Genomic DNA, 20,100 nt, shown 5'->3' on the forward strand with positions numbered 1-20,100 from the left:
ACGGTGCAACTCTTGTTTATCACAACCGGGTACGGGAGTCGATGCGGCCCCTATGCTACCAATTCCTCGCCTCGAGTCTCGATCTCAACTGAACCTCACTTGGCCTCCAGCCGTCAAATATACCCATCCTAACACTTGCCCCAACGGTGTGACTGCTCCATCTATATCAGGAGCCAAAACTTCCCATGGCTCCCTCTTGGTTGGAAAGAGTAAAAGCCTTGGTAGCTTTCCCGAAGTCACCACAGAAGGGGACATTAGGTTATTGCGGTTGCGGCCCGGCCAAAACGATGACCCGATCCACGGAGAAATAGAACTGTTATCTTTGAAAGACGATACTCAGTCTTCATCGTATCTAGCCTTGTCTTATGCTTCCTCTGACGAAGATGGTGGCCTTCCAACAAAAAGTTGCCCAGTATATGTTGGCCTATACTGGGATGTTATATACACCACAAAGAATTGCGGTGATGCTCTCAGAGCAGTCCGCCATCAAGGCACGGATCTACCGGTTTGGGTGGACGCTGTTTGCATAGATCAGCAAGACATTGACGACAAGACACGGCAGGCCAGCTTAATGAGGGATATTTATACCAAAGCGTTAAAGGTGGTGGTTTTTGCCGGAAACCCCTCTTCGGACAGCGATGTGGCTCTTGATCTTTTGGCCATGTTAGCAAAAGGGCCATCGGTGTCTAGTCGGGTGGCCGCCACCAAGGAGAAATCGCAAATTGCCCTCAAAGCTCTCATTAAGCGGCCTTGTTTTTCTAGGCTATGGGTTACCCAAGAAGTGTTTCTTGCTAGGAATCTGGAGATCCTCTGCGGTAACCGTTCAGAAATCTGGCCTTCGTTGTTTTCCTTGCCTAGCGGTTTACGCAACAGCGCTTCATTCTCGTTGCTGGCCCGAAAGAGTGGAGATATGCTTACACACACTCGCCTCCTCTTTGAACATGCTATGTCTCATGACTGTTTGGATCCTCGTGATAAAATATTTGCAGTCCTTGCTCTTCTACACAAGGAAGGTGTACGACCCGATTACAGCCTCCCTGTAGAGGTTGTTTATACCGGTATCACTGCCTATCTATTAAAAAACTGTCTTGCTTTTTGGCCGTTAAGTCTCCTGGGAATGGGGAAACGAGGCTCGGGCTTACCGTCTTGGGTCCCTGACTGGTCTCAGCCCCTATCGCTAGGTCATATAGACCTGGAGCATAATGCGGAGGTTGGTTTTCCTCATAACCAATTCTTCTTCGATTTTTATAATCCCCAGGAACCAGGGACTCAGCCCGGGCATAAGATTAAAGTTAGTACTAATGGGTCGCTAATTACCCTTGCGACCAAGTTATGCGACATTTCTCCTATGGATAAGGTGATTCCAGGCCCCGACCACCAACGCATTATAGTCTTGAATAGGGGCTGCCATGGTAACTTATTAATTCCTCTGGTAGATAAGGAGTACGAGATAGGAGAAGATTCTATATTTTTTCTGGATGGACCAGATTACCCGGTTATTCTTAGAGGCCATCCAGGGACCAACACGTATTCATTTGTGTCTGTCTGCGACATCTTTCTGGTAAAGCCGGAAAACGGGTTAAAATGGAGGGTTCCATGTGGCCTAGAAGTGCACGAGTGGCCCCTAAAAGTACCCTTAAGGCTTTCTTCAGAGAGCAACAAGGCCATTCAAGATTTCCATACCAGTCTATTGGAGTTGTGTGGAGTTGAGCGAACACACACCCCGGAGGACACAGACGCTGACCCAGCCACCGCTGCAAGAACTGCGGTTCTTGATTTTTGGATTCTCTCCATGACGGATTTCAGAACGTTAGAATCGAGATTAAGAGCCAGGTGGCGAGCATGCCATGACGATCTGCGGTGGATATTCCGCGACCAAGCCGCCATCTGGAAGTTGATTCAAGACATGGACCAGGGGGACCAAAATGACATATCAGGCGTGGGCTCAATGGGCTTCGGAAATCAAGCAAGCTTGGGGAAGAATTATTCTATAGATTATCGGACCGAATATACGTGGGATCTTCGGAGATTTCTTTGGTCGTTTCTCAATCCTAACACGGGAGCTTCGAAAGATCTGGACGGCGCATATAACCCGGTATACGAAATGCTAAAAGTCCATATTCCTGAGATCCGATCATGGGCCGAAGTAACCGAGAAATTGATGAACGCGATTGACTTTTTACGGGCGGCCCTGGGGAATGAACGAGATTTTTTCCCTGGGGTAGATCTCCCGAATAAGTGGCGTTCTAGGTGGGAAAACTTTTCCAGGGCAAGGAGTGCAGAAGACCGCCCTGAGAGTGAGGCTTTCAACTCAGAGTGTTATTGGGACTGGCCGGCGTTTGAGCGATGTCTTGAGCTGAGGGATACGCTCTTTGCCCAGGATCTCCCTCCAGCATTAGATATAACCGAGAACCTTGAGGTGAGATCACATGTAGTACTCAGGATACTAGGATTGCGCCTAGATGCCATGACGACGGTAGAAATTGTCTAGGTCTTGACCCTTTTTTCGATTTGCGATTATGATAACGTCGATAGCAATGATGTGATAATTTAGCGAGCATCTATAATAACTAGAGGTAGAAGAATGTTAGTATAGTGTTGCATGTCTACTCAATACTCTTGTCAGGCCCATGGCATCAGCGACTGTGCTATCACTCATTCACAACCAGAGAAAAAACCAGCATCGGCTTGCTCTCTTAATACATACTTCTTTTATTATTCCACGAGGACGGGAGTCTAGCACCGCTATAACGCTACCTCCTAGACTTTGGCCATGAATTTCACAGGGCCCCCTGAACTCCTACACAATAATACCAGAACGAAGTTGCGCGACAGCGGAGATGGCTAAAGAACCTGACCCAATAGCCGTCCCAAAGAAGACAGATGGCCTCAAGGCGTCCGTTGGGCATTCTTCGAGCGAGTCGTCCGGTTCTCCCACTTTATCTCATGTTACCAGTGCTTCCTCTGCACCATCAGCCCCCTAAAGGTGGTTCAAAGAGCAGGCGGAGAGGCACCTATGGTTTCAACAGCTTACGAGAAAAACAGGGAAGTGCTGCATTCTTTACCTTTCTTTGATGACATATTGCCACTACCCCCTATTTCTCACCAGTCAGCTGCAATCACTTCCTCGGCATTCACTCCGTTCCAGCATCTCAGTAACCTTTGAGTTAGGATTACTAATTTTATGCTTCTCATACTACAGCATGGAGGAATTCTTATACTTCTTTTCTAATGCTGGGATTCGTCTTTGATAAGATCTGGTTCTCTTTAGATCAATTTATCACCGGGACAAGGTCAACAGATAAAGATACACCTGCGCAAGTGCTAGAGAATACTAAGAGGCGAGCCCACACTGATTGCGGCAGAGAGACTGGTTATATTTGACAAACAATTATCAGTTTACTAGTGTATATGATAATGTCTTATCTGGTATATAACGTAGAAAATATAAGAGTACTAGATACCTAAGTAATATAAACGCGTCTATTAAACGGCGCTTCTCAACATCGCGTTGTTTAACTAAAGTTTTAACGCGCTCATATATCACGTGACCAACAATAAAGCACTAAACTATTTGGGACTAGCGTTCTTTGTTTATCTTATCGAAAAAAAAAGCCAAAAAACGCAAAAAGTTATTTTTCGAGCTTCAAGAAAGTCGCATATAAAAACTGTTTACTCGATTGTGGTGGAAATTGCTTCTATTCGATGGATATCTCATGCAACTGTTAAAGTGTCATCTTTAGTGACTTGACAAAGCTCTCATTTTTTTACTCTACCTAGACTTGTCTTGCATATCATGGCGGACACTGTAATGGGAGATGACGCCCACAACCCACACATAGAACAGCCGGACCTGAGGGATAGCTCTGCCCCAGTCAATGCTTCTGTTGCTACAGTAGCGACGGAGGCTCCGAAAGATGATGAAAGTGACTTTTATAATACACCTTTGAACGCAGGGACCGCCCTTCCGCCGAATAATGTTGTTTCTACGAAGGACGAAGTAATGACAGAGGAAAGATCCGAGTCACCGCACGCTACGATCCCGGGTCTTAGCCTGTGCAGTGAAGAAAGGCGCCCGGGTAGCGGCATCCCTCCGCAGCAAACCCCGTCTGAACCTGCTCAGAACACAATAGAGACTGCTTCCGAGAAAGCTAGTGCAACTGATACAGTCATGTCTAGTGATGGCACAGAGGGTTCCAAGGCAACTGATTCCGGAACTGTTGGTGTTTCTAGTGCTAAAGAGGCGTTGGATACAGTACCCAGTGCTCCCAGAACTGCTGATGATGATATTGCTGCGCTTGCGGCTGAGATGATCGAAGGAATACCGCCTACCGTTGATAGAGGTGACCAACCTCAAGAGGACGATCATCCAGAGTGGGAAGTCGATTCGTCTCCATACGAATCGTCTTCAGACTCCTCTACCGATTCTAGCTCTAGTGATTCTAGTGACAATGAAGACGATGACGATGACTACGAACTCCTTGATCCTGAAGAACAGGCTCGATTATTGATGGCTACTGAAGGAGGGTCTGATGATGAAGGTAGCAGCGGAAGGGCGGCAGCGGCTGAAGTCAGGACGGCGAACGAAAAACCGGACGAAGTTGTGCCAATGCCAGATATTACCATTACCCCTGAAATGAAAATTGAAATGTTAGGGAACATTGAGACTATTGTCGACAATGTCGTGTTGGTAAGAGCAAACATATCCGGAGAGTACCAGGTCCTGGAGAGTGGCTCAGTCCTGTGCTCGGTCAACTTGAAGGTTATCGGGGTAGTGTCTGAAACACTTGGCCGTGTTCAACAGCCCTTGTATACTGTTCGATTCCCCAATGCGGAGGCAGTCAAAGAAGCGGGCCTGGAGAAAGAAACTCCTGTGTTTTACGTTGTGGACCACTCGACCTTCGTTTTTACGGAACCACTCAAGGGCCTCAAGGGGAGCGACGCATCGAACTTACATGACGAAGAAGTAGGAGACGAGGAGATAGAATTCTCTGACGACGAAGCTGAAGCTGAATATAAGCGGCAGCTCAAACTCAAGCGTCAGGCAAAACGTGAAGGAAAAGTTGAACGTGGAGGAGGCAGCAAAGGGAAAGGATCGGCCCTGCCGCCGTCAAATCTACGACATTCTGAACTCAACTATGATGATAATAGCGTAGATAACGACGGATATACCCGCCTCTTGCGGCCTCAAAACCTGCATGAGCTCATGGGAAGTGAAGCTCCTATGGAAATGCCGCACCCCGCTGACCAACATGGCGAAAGATCATTCCGCGGTGGTAGAGGCCGGGGCCGTGGAAGGGGTAACGACCGAAGTGGACGCGGAGGCCGAGGTGGAAGGGGAGGGTATGATAGGGGAAGCAGACAGTCTTCTCAGGGCCAGGGTAATCGACAAAGTCAACCACAGCACGCTGAGTATTCACCACAACAACACCCTTCTTACCAACAAAATCCGTACCAGCAGCCGTCCAACCCGCCTCTCCCACATCAATCTCAACCACAAGCCTCTGGTAACATGCCTAATAATTTCGGGAACAACAGCAGCGGACCCTATCAGCCTACTTTTCCATCAGGGGCATTCCAACCTCAAGGCCTTCCACAATATCCTTTTCAATTCTCTCCTCCTTCCAATTCCCCCCAGCCTATGTTCCAATACCCTCCTCCCGGATCGCATATCAATCCTGCTTTTTTCCTAGCCATGCAGCAACAGCAACAGCAACAGCAACAGCAAGGCACATATTATCCTGCGCAAACTCAGCCGGCCCCGGCACAAAATCAGGGCCTCCCGAATGCATCAGTTGACTCCGTTGCAGCAGTGCAAGCTCAGCTAGATATTCTAAAACGTCTAACCAATGGAGCTAACAGCGCTAATGGAAGCTTGGGTAATTAGGCGTTGGTATATGCTTCAATTTATGCGTTCTTTCTCGAATGGCCTCTATAGCCCTGTATCTGTTACTGCTGTTTTGGCTATTATTCGCTATTGATTCTAACTACACTGTATATATCAGTTTTCAAGGGTGTCGTGTTTGTTCAAATGTTATTCTGGATTTTAGATGTTGTGCCTTGGTGGAGTTGCCTGTTTGGAGTTATGTGGGATTGGCGTCTTTTAAGTGCATCAAAATTTTGGATCGAATAGACGGTGTGCCAAAAAGTAAGATAGACTTAGAATAACCAAACATATGCTCTATTCTAATAACTATTCAAATATAAAATCATTTAACATTCATATCTAGAGAAACTAGAAGAGAGAAGGTGGAAAAGGCACGCTTGATTTCTCCGGCAATTGGTTGAGCATAGTGCCTGCGACTGTTTAGAAGGATTAAATGTTCATAACGGCGGCCTGGTAGAAGTTTCAATTAGTTGATCGGTCAAACAAACGATAATTATGGAGATGAATAGATTTTTCCTACCCGTGCATCCTCATAAATAGGCATCAATCCAGTCCAATGTTCAAACTAGTGGTAAGCAATGTTAGCCTGCTATTGATTTTTTTATATGAGTTTTAGGGCTGAGATGAACGCACTTGATAGATCCCCTGGGCAACCAGGACTTCGAGTCCCTTAATAATTTTCCAACCAGCTGGTGATGCTAGCCGCGCCATAGTGGTCACATCTGGCTTATATGCCATATCTAGTAAAATGCACTCTCTAGAGCTATCTTGGCCTTTCTCCATAATCTGGGTAATCAATTCTGGCAATGGATTTTCGAGTTCCTGATCACCCGGGATAGTGCTAATTGCCACTTTAGGGGCAGCTTGAACTGATTTTATGTCTTGAACAACCTGAATATTGTACTCGGCTGGAAAGCTGGAGGCGAGTTTGGACAGATTTGACGGTGTTCTCCCAACAAGATAGATGGGAGAATATCCCATGCTATGAAGCGAATAAATAGCTGCTCGGGCGGTGCCGCCACTTCCAATGGTGAGAGCAGATTCTCCATTGTTGGAACAGATTGCTCCGGCGTCCTTTAAGCAGCGGGCCATACCTTGCCAGTCGGTGTTGTATCCAATTAACCGAGGGGGCCTGCCGGAAACAGTGATGGGTACGATGGTGTTGACGGCGCCTATGATCTTGGCTTCTGGAGAAATTTCATCAAGCAAGCCCATTATTTGTTCCTTTAAGGGGATGGTCACTGAGGCACCACCAAAATCATCTGATCGGATAAACTTCTCAACATTTTCGGCCTTGTCCGTTTCCAACAGGCCGTAATCGTGCGGGAAGCCAGCTTGTGTAAAAAGAGCGTTGTGCAAAGCTGGAGATCTCGAAGCAGAGATGGGCTTTCCGAAGAGGGCGAATTTCTTGGCATCAAGTTCACCCATGAGAGTAAGGGCTTGCCGAATGTCTTTAGCAGATACTTGTCCCGGTGCAGCCTTGAAGGGAAGAGCAGGGTGTGAAACAGGAGTCATAAATCTATTTAGTATGCGACTGAGACGACCCTTGTTGCCCATGTTGATAGCAATGATTGGAACTGGATAGGACTTCTCTGCCCAAGATTTAAACTGTTGAAGCGCCATGTTGTCCTCAAAGGTTTTAGCAACGCCAATAAGCTTGATAATGTCACCATGTTGTAGGGCTTTGTTGTAATATTGAATCCATGACCCATTAGACCACGAGAGTTGGCTGTTGACATCATGATGTGACGCAATAATCTTAGAGAACCCTTTCATCTCGGTTACTGCATGAAGCAGATCATTGGGGAATGAAAGTTCAAGATCAACAAACTCAGATCCCATACGAATAGCAAGCTTGTAGAGTTCCAAGGCTTTGTCAACAGCATCATCAGGGAACTGTCCACCCTGCGCTTTAGTGCGAATAGTGAAGATAAGTGGTTGAGACGCGTGGCTACGGAGGAAGGACATTTGTTCAGCAACATAGCCGACCGAGGGAACTCCTGAAGTCGACGACGGGTCCTTAAGAAGGTCAACCCTCAATTCTATAGCATCAGATCCAAAAGTAGCCGCTCGGAGAATGTCCGCAGAGAGTTGGAGATCTGGAAGTGTCAAGGACACGAAAAATGAATGGTCCTTCTTTTTCAATAATGCAAGATGATCAGTATTTCCCATAACCACATTCAAGAACCTTGTGAATCCTTGTAGTGCTGCATCCAGCTCACTCCTTTCTGAATGGTGGCTATAATACTGAAGGTTGCTGCATTCTTGGTACCATGGCTCCCGACGAAGCCACACACCCATCATGTCTTCAATATATGCAGGCCGTGTCTTGTCTATTTCTAGGAACTCGATAACCTTCTTGATGTTTCGCATGATAAGGAAGACATTCCCTTTGTTCTTATGGTAATTGATAAGGAGATCACGGGCTTCCTTCGTCTCAACAATCCCGCCACCACAGGCAAATATGTATCCGGTCGGCTTCTCGGCCATCATACGTTTAAGTAGAGCCAGTTCGGCATCCCGAAAGCCTTCCCATCCCTTTTGCTTGATGATCTCTGGAATAGGCATTCCTTCCACGTTTTCTAGCTCGGTATCAAGGTCGATGAATGGGCGATTGAGGGCTTTTGAGATGCTATATCCGCTAGTCGTTTTACCTGCGCCACGCATGCCAATAATGAATATAGATGCGATTGATTTTGTCGACTTCTGGATATCAACGACATTGTCATTGACTAGCTCTTTGCCATCAAGTTTCACTTTGAATGTTTGGGCCAAAGCATCCCACCATGCCGGCCAAGTTTTTCCAACGCACTCTTTCTCTAGAATTAGGGTTGGCTGAGAGGCTGCGGCTGCTGCTAGAACACTGAAACTCATAGCCACACGGTGGTCATCATAGCAATGTACTCCGTTGACCGGAACCTTTAACTCCGAACTGTCGATGCCGTCGATTTCAATCCCGTCATCGTGCTCTCGGCAGGTAACTCCGAATTTAGCAAGTTCATCTTTCATAGCCTTGATACGGTTGCACTCCTTGACTCGCTGATTTGCTATGCCATAGATACGTGTGGTGTTGCCGGACTTGTCGTTGGCAACGGCAGCAAGGACGGAGGCAGTTAGGAAAGCATCGGTCATTGGCTCCATGTCAACATTGGCTATGGGTTTCAAAGCACCATTGGTAGGGCCAGTGACGGTAGTAGAAGAATTGGTCTGCTTAACATCACAGCCCATGGGGCGTAGTACATCGACTGCGAAGCGAGCATCACCCTGGAGTGATTTTGACCCAATATTGGGAATAGTACAGGTGGTTCCGGACATGGCAGCAATCGCGAGAGGGTATGTTGCAGAGCTAGCATCACTCTCGATAATATATTCTGGAGGATTCTTATATTGGCCTTGTTGGATGTGGTAGGTGTATTCTTCAGTCGTGGACTTTTCCACATCAATTCCAAAGGATTTCATCATGGCCGCCGTCATGGCGATGTAAGTTTCAGAAATGGGCTTTCCACCAACAAGTTTGAGCGTAACTTTTTCCTTTGCATATGGTGCGCACATCAACAATGAAGAGACATACTGAGATGAAACTTTAGCAGCAAGTTCAATCGCTCCGCCCTTGAAGCCACCACATGCGGGGACCTTGAGTGGAAGACTTCCTTGTTGCTCGAGATAATCCACAGATACACCATTGGATTTTAGAGCGTCAACCAAATCCCCGATTGGGCGTTGCTTCATTCTGGCATTGCCAGTCAAGATATTGTGGGAAACATCATCTTTTTCGTTGGAAAGGGTTGCGACAGTAGTTAGGAATCTTGAAGCAGTACCAGCATTTCCCAAGTACAACTCGTGGGCACTGGCTTCTAGTTTACCACCTTTGCCATTGACAACGAGTACTTCACCTTCTTCTTCCCAAGAAAAGGTAGCGGCTCCCAATGCCTCTAAGGCATTGAGCATGACTTCCGTATCATCGGAGTGTAAGAGGTTTCTAATGCGGCATACTCCAGAGCCGAGGGCAGCGAGAACAAGTGCCCGGTTTGAGATACTCTTCGATCCTGGAGGAGTGCACGTAACGTTGAGAGGCTTTGGGATGCCAGGCAAGACTTCGATACTAGGTGCGAGAACGACCTTGAGCTCTTCGTTCGACACAACGCTCGCCTTTTGTTCGTGTGTGCGACCGATGGCAGAAAGGAGAACGACCTTCTTCATCGGCCCATCATTCTTCTTATCCACAGCCATAAAAGCAATAAGTTTGTCTACAGGACATTTCTTTCCTGCGCTCAAACGTCTGATGCGTGCATCCTTGAGGGAGGTAGGAAGTCCATATCTGGTCAGACATTTGGCAAGACGTGCCACGGCGGCGCCCTTGAGTATTCCAAGGTAGCGAGCAAGCTCAACTTCCTTGATCATTCCGATAGCAACACATTCACCATGAAGAATTTGCGGCGCAAGTATAGCCTCGATTGCGTGGCCGATAGAGTGGCCGAAATTAAGGAGATTTCGCAACCCACCTTCCCTTTCATCCTTTGATACCACATCTGCCTTAAATCGCGCAGAGGCTAGGATAGTTCGCTTAAGAATCTCCTGTATGCCACTGAAACGTGAGCGTTCTGGGGTGTTTTCTGTCTTGAGGGCCGCGGCGATGGCGTCTGCATTCTGCTCTAATTCTGCAAACGTCGTCTCACTTGAAATTGCAGCGGTCTAAGATACTGTAAGCAAAACAGGTAGTAGCTGTATGACTGAGAAACAGCCTTTAAAAAACCCACCTTGATGACTTCTGCCATTCCATTGGTAAACTCTCGCTGTGGCAGTGTGTTCAAGAATTCCATGTCCAAGTAGATCTTCTCTGGCTGCCAGATGGCGCCAATTAAATTCTTTCCATTTGGGGTATCAATTGCAGTTTTACCACCAATTGAAGAGTCCACCATTGCCAGCAATGTTGTAGGTACTTGAACAAATCGAATACCACGCATATAAGTGGCAGCAACAAAACCCGCCAGGTCTCCAATAACTCCACCACCAAGAGCAATCAGCACCGTATCTCGGCCGCATGGTGGCTGGCAGCTAAGCATCCAATCCTCGATCTCTGCCTTGGTTTCACGCCCCTTTGAGGATTCTCCTGGTGCGATCTTGTATGTGAGAAGCCGGGGTTTGGGAGACTTTTCAGCCGCAGCCTCCTCGAACGCTCTCTCAAATTCGGGAACATACAAAGGAGCGATATTCGTATCCGAAATGAGGATATAGGTTGACGACGAAAGGGTCTCAAGCAGGTCTCTGGCGACATGGCGCCGCCATATTCCAAAGTCCGCGACTATACTGTCGCGACCTAGAATCTGAATCGTTGTTGGCTGCTCCATGGCTGAAGCTGAGTGTGTGGGGAGCTATAGAGCAGGGGGAGGGGCAAGCTCTCAAATCTTTCTACAGTCAAAGCTACAGCGACGACAAGTTCAATGTAGCGACTTAATTCATCATGGGACAGAAAACAGTCGAATTAGCAACAGTAAATCAAAGACACAGCTTCGTATGATAGCTGGGGAGGCGAGGAAATACTACGGGCATACCGAAAATTGAGACCCAGCCAAAAAGCTCCCCTTGAAGCTAGTTATGAGTAATCGACCCCCCCGACGATCGGAGAACTCGACCTTGCTGCGTGAATATCAGCTTAACAGGCACAACAGCCTTAACGTGAGAGCATGACAGGGCATATATCAATTAACTAACAAGATAAAATATGTGAAGCTATACAGAAAAATCACTTGAAGGGAAGAAAAAAAGCCTTGACGTTCGTTTTTTTTTTTGTTGGAAGAGTTTCTGCCATCCTTCACCGCCTTCGGTCCGGTCTTGGTTGATTTTCTAATAATAAAACAGGAAAAAAAAGATATAAAGAAAAGGAAGACGACGGGGAGCATTCTATTCGTACATATTAATATACGTAGACTAAGCGAGTCCATGCTTGCTTAATACCTGCCATATCCATCACCTCTACCTCGACCACGGCCGGATCCCCTGGAGCTGTGGTAGCCACCCCTGCCATCATAGGATCCTCCTCCTCCACGCCCGTATCCGCCGCTCCCGCCGCTCTGGTAGTGCGGCCTGTCCTGGTAGGAGTTGTGAGGAGCATTGCCGTAGCCCGGAGGGTTGTGTTGAGTCCAGTTTTGTGGAGGTGGTTGCTGGTAATGGCCCCCGTACCCACCGCCGTATCCGCCGCTGCCTCCCCGAGGGTGTCCCTGAGACCGATATCTATCTGGGCCGTTGTACACGCCAGGAGGCGCAGGATTCCATCCAGGAGGCTGTGGTGGCGGAACGTATCCTGGAGGCAAGTGTGCTGCAAAGGGGTTGGGGCGGTCGTTGCTGGCATATGATATCTGGCCTCCTCTTCCTCCGCCTCCTCCTCTCCCTCTGCCACCGCGGTTCGAGTGGAGTGGTGCACCGCCAAATGATCTTCCAGAGTGTCTGGCTTTATTTCTGGTAATCTCTAAGTCTGTCTTGTCAAGGGCTGGCTCCTTGAACTTGACGCCGCGTAGCAACATTGACTTATGAGCATGCATCGACTTGGGCATCTCATAGTAAACACTGTGTTTAGATGTAAGTTAGTACATGGATAATATATATATATATATATTAACGAGTAGAGTAGGGGAGGCGCAACTAACCTTATAGATCGATCTTCGTCAAGGGTAGGGATATCGGCGCCATCCACGGATAAAGACAGAGCGCTATGAGGCAGATAGGATTCATTCTTTTCGACTTTCCCACCCAGGCCCTCGCTGATGCGCATGTTCAGCTTGAGCTTAGCTGAGCCTTGTTTTTTAGAGTAGAAATTGGCCGTCAGTGATTCATAGAGCGGATGTTTCTCGGATAACAGTAGCACATCCTTCCCCATGGCATTACGGGCTTGCTCCTCCTCTGATAGTAGCGGATACCGCTTGTCCATTGCTTTCAACAGCCGTTTCTCATCGATAAATGGCAGCAGTGCGACTCCCTGCCATGCGAACTTCTTTCCATTCAGATCAACGGGGAAGTCTTCAGGATAAAAGTCGATAATCTCACTGTTCTCGTCTGACATTAAGTCCCGGAATACTTCGGGAATGGCATGATTCGAAGCTGCAGGCAAGACGCCCATCAGTTGCTCGAACGGCTTGAAAGGGATTCCCTTGGTAAATTGTACATCCATCGCGCCAATGTCAACAAAATCCGCAGCAAATGGTGCGTAATGGTAAGGGTAATACCATGTCCAGGATGGACATCCTTGGAAATAGTACAAAAGGACCCAACTCAGTCCTTCAACATATGCCCGCGCCACCTTGTGCCGGAAAGCAATATCTTTGCGGTCTACTTTGAACTTCTGCTCGTAGTATCGGTCTGCATACCCATCCTCCCAAAGCCGTACAGTGTCCGGTGGCATTTCATCTTCTTTGGGCTTTTCTAGAACTGCTTCTGTGTCTTCTTCGGCTTCAGTGTCTGGATTCGAGTTTTCAAATACATCTGATTTTCGCTTTTTTCTGAGCGATGAACCAGCCGGCTCAGTAACATCCTCGGAGTCAGCATTGTCTTCTGCCGTTCCGCCGGACAGAAGCTGAGCCTTGAGAGCCGCAGCAGCGCTTTTGTTCGCCATGTTGGCCTTATAGACGGCGCCGCGGTTGACAACCATGGAGTGTGTCAGCTCTCTCTCAGCTCTGGTTAGCTCACCTTTGCCTGGGACAACAAGGGGTGGGATGTCTGGTGCTGGCTCAGCGCCGTGGGAACCTCTGCGCCTCTTGCGTGCATGCTCATGGTTGTTGTTTTTGCGCTGGCGGTCTTCCTCCTGGCGCCGTTTGGCATTGGCATTCCTCCTCTCCTCCGTCTGTCGCCGGCGGCGAAATATAGCATCTTCTTGTTTTGCCAGCCCTTGCAAAATCAACTGCGCTTTTGCCAAGTCAACACGGCCATCTTTTGTTAGGTAGCCACCCATTTGTGGGATATTATCGCGCCATATTGCAATAAGTGTGTCTATGCCATTTTCCCGGATCTCCAGCGATGGAAGATGAGGCAAGAAATCGTTACCAACGAAAAAGCACATAAAAACCCAGTCATCCAGAGCTCGCTCAAGGTCAAATGGAAATGGTTGTTGAGGGACCTGCATTTCTACAGCCAGATACTCACGAAGTATCGAAACATGAAGCCAGATGAACGGTTTCAGGGGACTCCCTTTTTGTTTCTCGTCAAACTCCCCTTGCTTCTCCTTTGCTTTCCCTGTACAGGCTTCCTCAACGTGGCCTGCTTGCCCACACAGCTTGCAGGTCCTTGCTTTTGACTCCTGGAAAAATACGTCTTCTCGCAAGACACGGAAGTGCGGCTCATGAGTACCGAGTCCCAACATGATCAAATCGGCATCCTAATAACCACGGTTAGCCAACTAGACGTCTAATCTAGAAGTATAAATGTTGGTGTCACTAACCAAACCGTATATTACGTGTCGAGTATTGGGATCATACTCTGGGCAAGCACGCTGAGAACGAATAAACTCCATGATTTTATGTTCTCCTTCACCCGGAACGGTGGCATCAGAGATGATAACTTTTAACTAAAAGATGAGTGTCAGAACGGCTATTCAACCAGATTTGATAAGATTGGGTTTGAACTTACCTTTTCCCAACCAGGATCGGTGCTTAACTTATACGCGACCCAATATCGCAACGCCAGGGCGAGAATATCCATAAATGGGGTACCTGGTGTGATGACATTGGTATCCCAGGTTTTCGTGATCACCTCTTCCGCGATAGTCACATCCGTTTTACCACGCTTCTGCTTCTTGAGCAACCTTGCGAACTCCACCTTCTTCTCGTCCTCAGCCTTTGCGTCCTGCGCGGATCGGAATCGACGGGATCGTTGCTGGTTCATCTTTGCGCGGGGAGCAACGCCATCTAAATAAGTAAATAGTAATTAGTATCGATTATACAGCGCAAAACGACATCATTTTTACGGGGAAAGAGAATGAAAGGCAGTAACTCCCCTTGGCGACTATGAACACATCATGCATATATAATGTAGCCGTCCGAGGGGAGACCTCTAAATTCCCCGCAGCCGGAAACCCGACATACCAACAGCAATCATCAACACCTTCCTGGGCCTGACCATGTTGACCACTCTGTCCGTATACTTGAAGATCTCCAGCATCATCTCGCCCTCGTTTGCTGGTGGAGGTTTGCCCTCTGGATGTGTGCACGGATGGACGATACCGTTCATATCCAGGTAGAGATTGTCCATTTCCTCGCCATTTGGATTCGGCTTCGTCGTATCAACCGGTATTTCCTGCCCATCTATCTCCTGCGGCTGCTCTTCAACGACGGCGGAAACGATCTTTGGATACTTGGATGAGAGCCATCGGAAGAGGGCTGGGACACCCATCGCGACGACGTGCCGTGCTGGAGCAAATATGAGAAAACAAATCCGCCCTCTTGCCTTTCGCTTTTCTTGCGCTGAAGGCTGACACCAGCAAGCAAGTTATCAGAAGCGTGTCGACTGCTTCTCTTCTTCTTCTTCCTCTTCTTCCTCTTCTTCGCGACTTTTTCGGCTTTTTTGCTTCATCAAAAAAAAAGGTATTTTCCGAAACTTTAATCTTTATCACGTGATATGTCGAGTAGCTGGAGGACATTTTATATTTACAGCGAGACAACATAAAATATTAATATAGAAAAGGGACGAGTTTCGAGGGTCTGGATATATTCCAGCTTGCTGTGGGTTTCTTCTGATTTGGACTATATATTTGGACCTACATGAGCATGTGTGGCATCATTGACTCGCGGTGATGGTGCTGTCTCGGTTCCATAGCTCACGATGTTTCGTATCCTCGAATCCCAAGCTCCGGCCCGGCAGACAGCGACAGACACGATAAATACGCTGAGCAGTCGTCTGCAGAGCTCGACACTGCTGGAAGATCGCCGGGCAGCGATACTTGGGCTCCGAAGCTTCGCAAAGGGATATCCTGCGTCTGTTGCGTCGGAGGCATTGAGGCCACTAATCACTTCCCTCCGTAACGATGTGGAAGACGTCGACACCATCAAGCCGGTCCTGGAGACTCTGCTGATGCTCTTTTCCCCGGAAGAAAATAGTGTGGGTTGCAGGCTTCGTCGAGGGTGTTTTGGACTTAATTACTTAAGAAAGAGGCTAATTGCTGCCATGAAATAGCCAGAAGCATCGGATGAGCTAGCACTTTGGCTAGCTGACGAATTTACTCAGGTGCGTCAATTCTTATATTCGACTAGAAAACAGGTATTAACAAGATAGTGGAATAGAGACAAGACAATATCACAATCCTACTCGACCTCCTGGACACAAAGGAATTCTACTCCAGGCTCTACTCCCTCCAGCTAATTTCTCAGATATCCGCCGCCCGTCCAGAGAGGACCCAGGAATGCATACTGACGGCTCCATTGGGCATATCGAGGATTGTTGCTGTATTAAGTGACTCAAGAGAGCCAGCCCGTAATGGTACGAACAAGCCTGGTATTACCCTTGAAACCACGGGTAGCTACTAACTTTGACCCATATAGAAGCTCTTCTTCTCCTCATCGCACTTACAGTCTCTTCCGCCGAATTGCAAAAGGTAGTTGCATTTGAAAATGCTTTTGACCGGATATTCTCGTTGATAGAAGCGGAGGGATCATTGAAACATGGATCCCGGATAGTAGAGGATTGCTTGGCTCTCTTGGGTAACCTTTTGCAGTTAAACCCCTCCAACCAGTCATTTTTTCGAGAGACTGGTTGTGTGAGGAAGCTTGTGATGCTTCTGGATGATGCAATTAAGGACCCTAAGCCTGACGAAGAATTCCCACACTGGATGTTGGAGCAGCGCAATAAGAATATATGGGGAATTCTTGCCATCATCCAGCTATTTCTTGTAAAACGGGGAATCAGCACTCCGGTAAACCAAACGACTTTCTGGCAAAGTGGCACAATGCAACAGCTGCTAAGAGCAGCATTTAAAGAAGACTTTGACGTTTCTCTCAAAGCCAAGGTTGGCCCCTCTCAATCTTAGAGAGTATGTCCCGTATATTCTGCTAACATTTAAGAAAAAGGCCCTCCTCGCGGCTTCAGACTTGATCTGTTCAAATGCAACACTTCAGGAGAAATTTTCAGACCTCGAGGTTGCCATAACATCTACACCTTCTGACCAAAAATCGGTCAATGGGAGCCCACCAGCTCAGAACGTTGAGAGGCTTAACGTTCTAGAAGCATTGCTGCGTTTGACCTTGCAGCAAGGTCCAATTCACCTTCTAGATGCACGTCTCGCATCATGCGATTGCATCCAGGCATTTTTTACAAACCATTCAGGGATCAAGCTTCACTTCCTGAACAGGGCAATAAGTGGCCACACAGGCGGCGGTGACGAAATTCCAAATATTCTATCTATCCTTATCCAGCCATTGGATTTTGACACTGTGAATGATCCTTATCAACTATGGCTAGCCTCCGTCTTATTATTCCATCTGATATACGAAGACCCTGAAGCTAAGGCTGCCGCAATGAAGGTTACCGAGGGCGATGCAGAGAGTGGAGAGGAGGTAGTTACGTGTGTGCAGGCAATAACCGGTAATTTGATTACGGGGATCCAACGAAATGACGACGAAAGGATATCGGTTGGTTATTTGACGTTACTCTGCGGTTGGCTGTTTGAAGATCCAGACGTGGTTAATGACTTCTTGGGTGAAGGAAGCAGTGTTCAAAGTCTAATCCAGGAGGCTAAACAGGAGGCTTCCCCCGACTCACTGCTTCCAGGGTTATGTGCTGTCCTCCTTGGAATCATCTACGAGTTCTCGACGAAGGACTCCCCCATCCCACGATCGACTCTTCACCAATTACTAAATAGTAGATTGGGAAGAGAACTTTACATTGATAAAATCACAAAACTTCGAGAGCATCCACTAGTCCGCGATTTCGAGGTTCTGCCGCAAACCGCTCAGGGACAACAAGACGCGGGACATCCAAACATCTTCTTTAAGAAGACATTTATTGACTTTCTAAAGGACAACTTTAGTCGATTAATTCGGGCTATCGACCGTGATCCAGGGATGGAAGTGCCTGTAATGGCCAACGGCATTCCTAAGGGGATATCACGCGAGCTAGTTGACAATCTGAGGGCCCAAGCTGAAGAGCGAGCGCAGGCGATTCAGAACCTAGAGTCGGAGATGTTGGATCTGCAACGCAAGTTAGATCAGGAACATTTGGATCACAAGAGAACGAAAGATTCCAGCGATCGTGAGCTACAGAGGCTGAACCAGGTCAATGAATCTCTGCAGAAGACACACCAGGCCGAAATAACCGGATTGGAAGAGCATAATGCGTTGACAAAGAGTGAACTTGTCAAGCAATATGGCGAGCAGTTACACGCTCTCGATAATCAACTAAAGCAAACTGCCACAGAACATGAAAGGCGAACTACCAAACTTCGAGATATGCACGAAGCCGAAGTAACTGAGCTGAAGCAATCAGTGCAAAAACTAGAGGCGAGCCTTGAAAAAGCCAACAAAGATCACATTCAGGATCTCCAAACTGCTCATGAGGAGTATTCGGCCAAACTGTCTGATCTAGAAGCTAAGAATCGACGAGTGGAGGCAAAAGTACAGGAGACACAGGAACACAACCAGACGCTAGAGAGGGATTTGAAGGAAGCTCGAAAACGGGCAGAGAAGCTACAAAAGGAAAATGAAGAGAGCGAGACTGCCCGTAAATCTGCACAGAGCGAACTGGAAGATTTGTTGATGGTGTTCAGTGACCTTGAGGCGAAGAGGAGAGCAGACAAAGTAAGTCGTCTCACAGTCTCCCCTTGTCGAATTCCGCTAACATCGAGTGTAGAAACGCCTAAAGGCTCTGGGTGAAGAAGTATCTGACATCGATGAGACCGACGATGAAGACGATGAGGACGAAGATGAGTCGGAAGCTGACGAGGAATGAGAATATATCTAATGCTCCTTCATTTAATCCTTCTAGAGAGCATTTGGTAGTGGTCCATATCGCAACATGAGTGACGAAATATTATATATATATCTCTTAACCATCGGCATCTATCTTCTCCGTAGAATACCCTTGACTGTTCACTATGTCATTCGTATAATATTAACCATATACGAGTCTGCATATCTGTGTGGCCGTAGGTAGTATAAAAGGGGCTGTGATCTTACTATGTAGTCATATTATCGCTGACTCACACATTTATCGGCTTTAAATACTTTGCCCGCTTCCTCCCCACATACCACAACGCAACAGTTACAACATCTTCAAGACGCCATGTCTATCGACTTTCCAAAGGAAGAGGAGGCCATCCTCAAACGATGGAAGGAGATCGGAGCATTTGAACGCCAGGTAGAATTATCCCGGGGCAAAAAAGAATACACCTTCTATGATGGCCCGCCATTTGCGACCGGATTACCCCACTACGGGCATTTGCTTGCTTCCACCATAAAGGACATCATTCCTCGATACTGGTCTATGAAGGGCTATCATGTCGAGCGCAGATTTGGCTGGGATACGCACGGCGTTCCAATCGAATATGAAATCGACAAGATGCTAGGGATGTCGGGTTCTGAGGCCGTTCAAAAGATTGGTCTTGCGGCCTACAACGCCGAATGCAAAGCCATTGTCATGAGATTTTCTACAGAGTGGAGGCAGACTATCGATAGACTTGGGCGTTGGATTGATTTTGATAACGATTATAAGGTAGGATACCTTCTTTGGTTCGATCGGTAGCTTCCAGTGGGAGATGGAGAGTCGACATGCTAACTTGTGTGCGCGTAGACGATGGACACCACTTTTATGGAGTCAATCTGGTGGATATTGAAACAACTATTCGAGAAAGGTGCTGTATACCGTGGATATAGAGTCATGCCCTACTCGACCGCACTTAACACTCCATTGAGTAATTTCGAGGCCCAGCAAAACTATAAAGACGTCCAAGATCCCGCCGTTGTCGTTTCTTTCCCTCTGCTCGACGATCCTCAGACATGTCTGCTTGCTTGGACGACCACACCCTGGACTCTTCCATCCCATACAGGCCTCGCGGTGCATCCCGACTTCGAATATATCAGGATTCACGATGAGGCGTCTGGGAAGAACTATTATCTTTTGGAAGCGTTACTGGGAACCCTGTACAAAAACCCTAAGAAGGCAAAGTTCAAGATACTCGAACGTGTCAAGGGATCCCGATAATGGAAGATGGAATATGAGCCCTCTCTTCGATTACTTTT

At 47.5% G+C, this 20,100-nt stretch overlaps 6 protein-coding genes across 6 annotated transcripts in view; 4 read left to right on the plus strand and 2 right to left on the minus strand.

Moving 5' to 3' along the window:
• Positions 1-52: 52 nt before the first annotated feature.
• MCYG_04843 (conserved hypothetical protein) lies at positions 53-2,984 on the plus strand (the record flags this gene model as incomplete). The annotated part of the gene is made up of 4 exons (XM_002847060.1): positions 53-1,291; positions 1,331-1,412; positions 1,437-2,419; positions 2,787-2,984. 4 exons carry the CDS (start codon positions 53-55, stop codon positions 2,982-2,984), a joined length of 2,502 nt encoding a protein of 833 aa, XP_002847106.1.
• Positions 2,985-3,796: 812 nt separating this feature from the next.
• Positions 3,797-5,887, plus strand: MCYG_04844 (Naf1p; the record flags this gene model as incomplete). The annotated part of the gene is made up of 2 exons (XM_002847061.1): positions 3,797-4,690; positions 4,721-5,887. 2 exons carry the CDS (start codon positions 3,797-3,799, stop codon positions 5,885-5,887), a joined length of 2,061 nt encoding a protein of 686 aa, XP_002847107.1.
• A 429-nt stretch (positions 5,888-6,316) lies between these two features.
• Positions 6,317-11,235, minus strand: MCYG_04845 (pentafunctional AROM polypeptide; the record flags this gene model as incomplete). Its single annotated transcript, XM_002847062.1, has 4 exons — positions 6,317-6,337; positions 6,408-6,452; positions 6,521-10,579; positions 10,645-11,235. 4 exons carry the CDS (start codon positions 11,233-11,235, stop codon positions 6,317-6,319), a joined length of 4,716 nt encoding a protein of 1,571 aa, XP_002847108.1.
• A 600-nt stretch (positions 11,236-11,835) lies between these two features.
• On the minus strand, positions 11,836-15,265 carry MCYG_04846 (5'-3' exoribonuclease 2; the record flags this gene model as incomplete). The annotated part of the gene is made up of 5 exons (XM_002847063.1): positions 11,836-12,451; positions 12,532-14,252; positions 14,280-14,441; positions 14,504-14,781; positions 14,959-15,265. 5 exons carry the CDS (start codon positions 15,263-15,265, stop codon positions 11,836-11,838), a joined length of 3,084 nt encoding a protein of 1,027 aa, XP_002847109.1.
• A 429-nt stretch (positions 15,266-15,694) lies between these two features.
• MCYG_04847 (AousoA) lies at positions 15,695-18,811 on the plus strand (the record flags this gene model as incomplete). The annotated part of the gene is made up of 6 exons (XM_002847064.1): positions 15,695-15,970; positions 16,046-16,096; positions 16,153-16,363; positions 16,411-16,874; positions 16,930-18,660; positions 18,713-18,811. 6 exons carry the CDS (start codon positions 15,695-15,697, stop codon positions 18,809-18,811), a joined length of 2,832 nt encoding a protein of 943 aa, XP_002847110.1.
• Positions 18,812-19,144: 333 nt separating this feature from the next.
• Positions 19,145-20,100, plus strand: part of MCYG_04848 (isoleucyl-tRNA synthetase,cytoplasmic) — a gene marked incomplete at both ends in the record, with an annotated part of 3,386 nt that continues 2,430 nt past the window's right edge. The window contains 2 exons of the mRNA XM_002847065.1: positions 19,145-19,573; positions 19,652-20,042. Of these exons, the coding sequence (XP_002847111.1) occupies positions 19,145-19,573; positions 19,652-20,042 (820 nt within the window). The remainder of the gene's footprint in view (positions 19,574-19,651; positions 20,043-20,100) is intronic.

Source organism: Microsporum canis, genomic scaffold (genome assembly GCF_000151145.1).
Source record: "Microsporum canis CBS 113480 supercont1.4 genomic scaffold, whole genome shotgun sequence".
In the NCBI taxonomy this organism is placed as follows: domain Eukaryota; kingdom Fungi; phylum Ascomycota; class Eurotiomycetes; order Onygenales; family Arthrodermataceae; genus Microsporum; species Microsporum canis.